The 1,167-nt window shown below is 18.6% G+C and overlaps 1 protein-coding gene across 1 annotated transcript, besides 4 other annotated features; it reads left to right on the top strand.

Annotated features, from left to right (window-relative positions):
• Nucleotides 1-187: 187 nt before the first annotated feature.
• Nucleotides 188-625, top strand: EDI_121770 (uncharacterized protein; the record flags this gene model as incomplete). The annotated part of the gene is made up of 1 exon (XM_001737064.1): nucleotides 188-625. One exon carries the CDS (start codon nucleotides 188-190, stop codon nucleotides 623-625), a length of 438 nt encoding a protein of 145 aa, XP_001737116.1.
• A 75-nt stretch (nucleotides 626-700) lies between these two features.
• Nucleotides 701-806: a microsatellite.
• Nucleotides 807-816: 10 nt separating this feature from the next.
• Nucleotides 817-941: a microsatellite.
• Nucleotide 942: 1 nt separating this feature from the next.
• Nucleotides 943-1,018: a microsatellite.
• A 99-nt stretch (nucleotides 1,019-1,117) lies between these two features.
• Nucleotides 1,118-1,151: a microsatellite.
• Between the last annotated feature and the right edge of the window lie 16 nt (nucleotides 1,152-1,167).

Genomic DNA, 1,167 nt, shown 5'->3' with positions numbered 1-1,167 from the left:
TATTAAATTAGTAGGTAGTTGTTTTTCAGGATGCTCATCATTAACATCAATTAATATACCTTCATCAATTAATGAAATACGACATCTTTGTTTTAAAGAATGTATATCATTAACATCAATTAATATACCATCATCTGTTAGTAAAATAGGAGATTGTTGTTTTTATAATTGTTATTCATTAACATCAATGAATATAGATCATCTACAATTTATTAGTGAAGAAAGAATATTTATGAATGAACCAGTATTATTTAGTATTAAAATACCAGGTATTCTACAAACAATCAATGGAAAGAATATTGAAAAGAAAGATATTAATAAATTTATTATTCCATCTTCAATTACTAAATTAGGATATCGTTGTTTTAATGGATGTATATCATTAACATCAATTAATATTCCATCATCAATTAATGAAATAGAAGATGAATGTTTTGATGAATGTTCATCATTAATATCAATAAATATCCCATCATCAATTACTAAACTAGGAGACTGGTGTTTTAATGCTTGTTCATCATTAACATCTATTAATATACCTTCATCAATTAAATCATTTGGAGATGGGTGTTTTTATAAATGTGGATGTGAAGATGAATTAAAGAAAAATGAAAGAATACCATGAAATTGTTTTACAGATAGTGATGAATGAAATAAAAATACAATAAATAAAGTACAATATAAATTGAAGTAGAAATAAATTATAATTGATTATCATTTATATTCTTATTATTATTCTTTTCTTATTTATTCTTTTTGATATTATTCTTTTCTTTCTTATTGATTGATATATCATTCTTTATATTTGTTTTATAATTCTTTTTTTATTTTTTATTTCTTTTTATTCTTATTTTTATATTCTTATTCTTTCTTTCTTTTTTTTATTCTTTTTCTTTATATCTTTTATTTTATTTATTTTATATCTTTATTTTCTTTTGTTTATTATTTATCTTATTTATTTATTTGATTTATATTTTATATTTATTCATTCTTTATTCTTCATTTTGTTTTAATTTATATTAAAATTATTTAGAAATGAGAGAATATAATGTTGAATTTGATTTTATATTTTGATTATTTCATTAATCAAATTGATGATTATTGTTGATAATTTTCATATTTCATTTTATTTTATTTTATTATATTTTATTGATGATTTCATTATAT

Source organism: Entamoeba dispar, genomic scaffold (assembly GCF_000209125.1).
Source record: "Entamoeba dispar SAW760 scf_1105229460295 genomic scaffold, whole genome shotgun sequence".
Taxonomy (NCBI): domain Eukaryota; phylum Evosea; order Mastigamoebida; family Endamoebidae; genus Entamoeba; species Entamoeba dispar.
The sequence above is the reverse complement of the archived record's forward strand: the minus strand, read 5'-3'. Positions and strand labels throughout refer to the sequence as shown.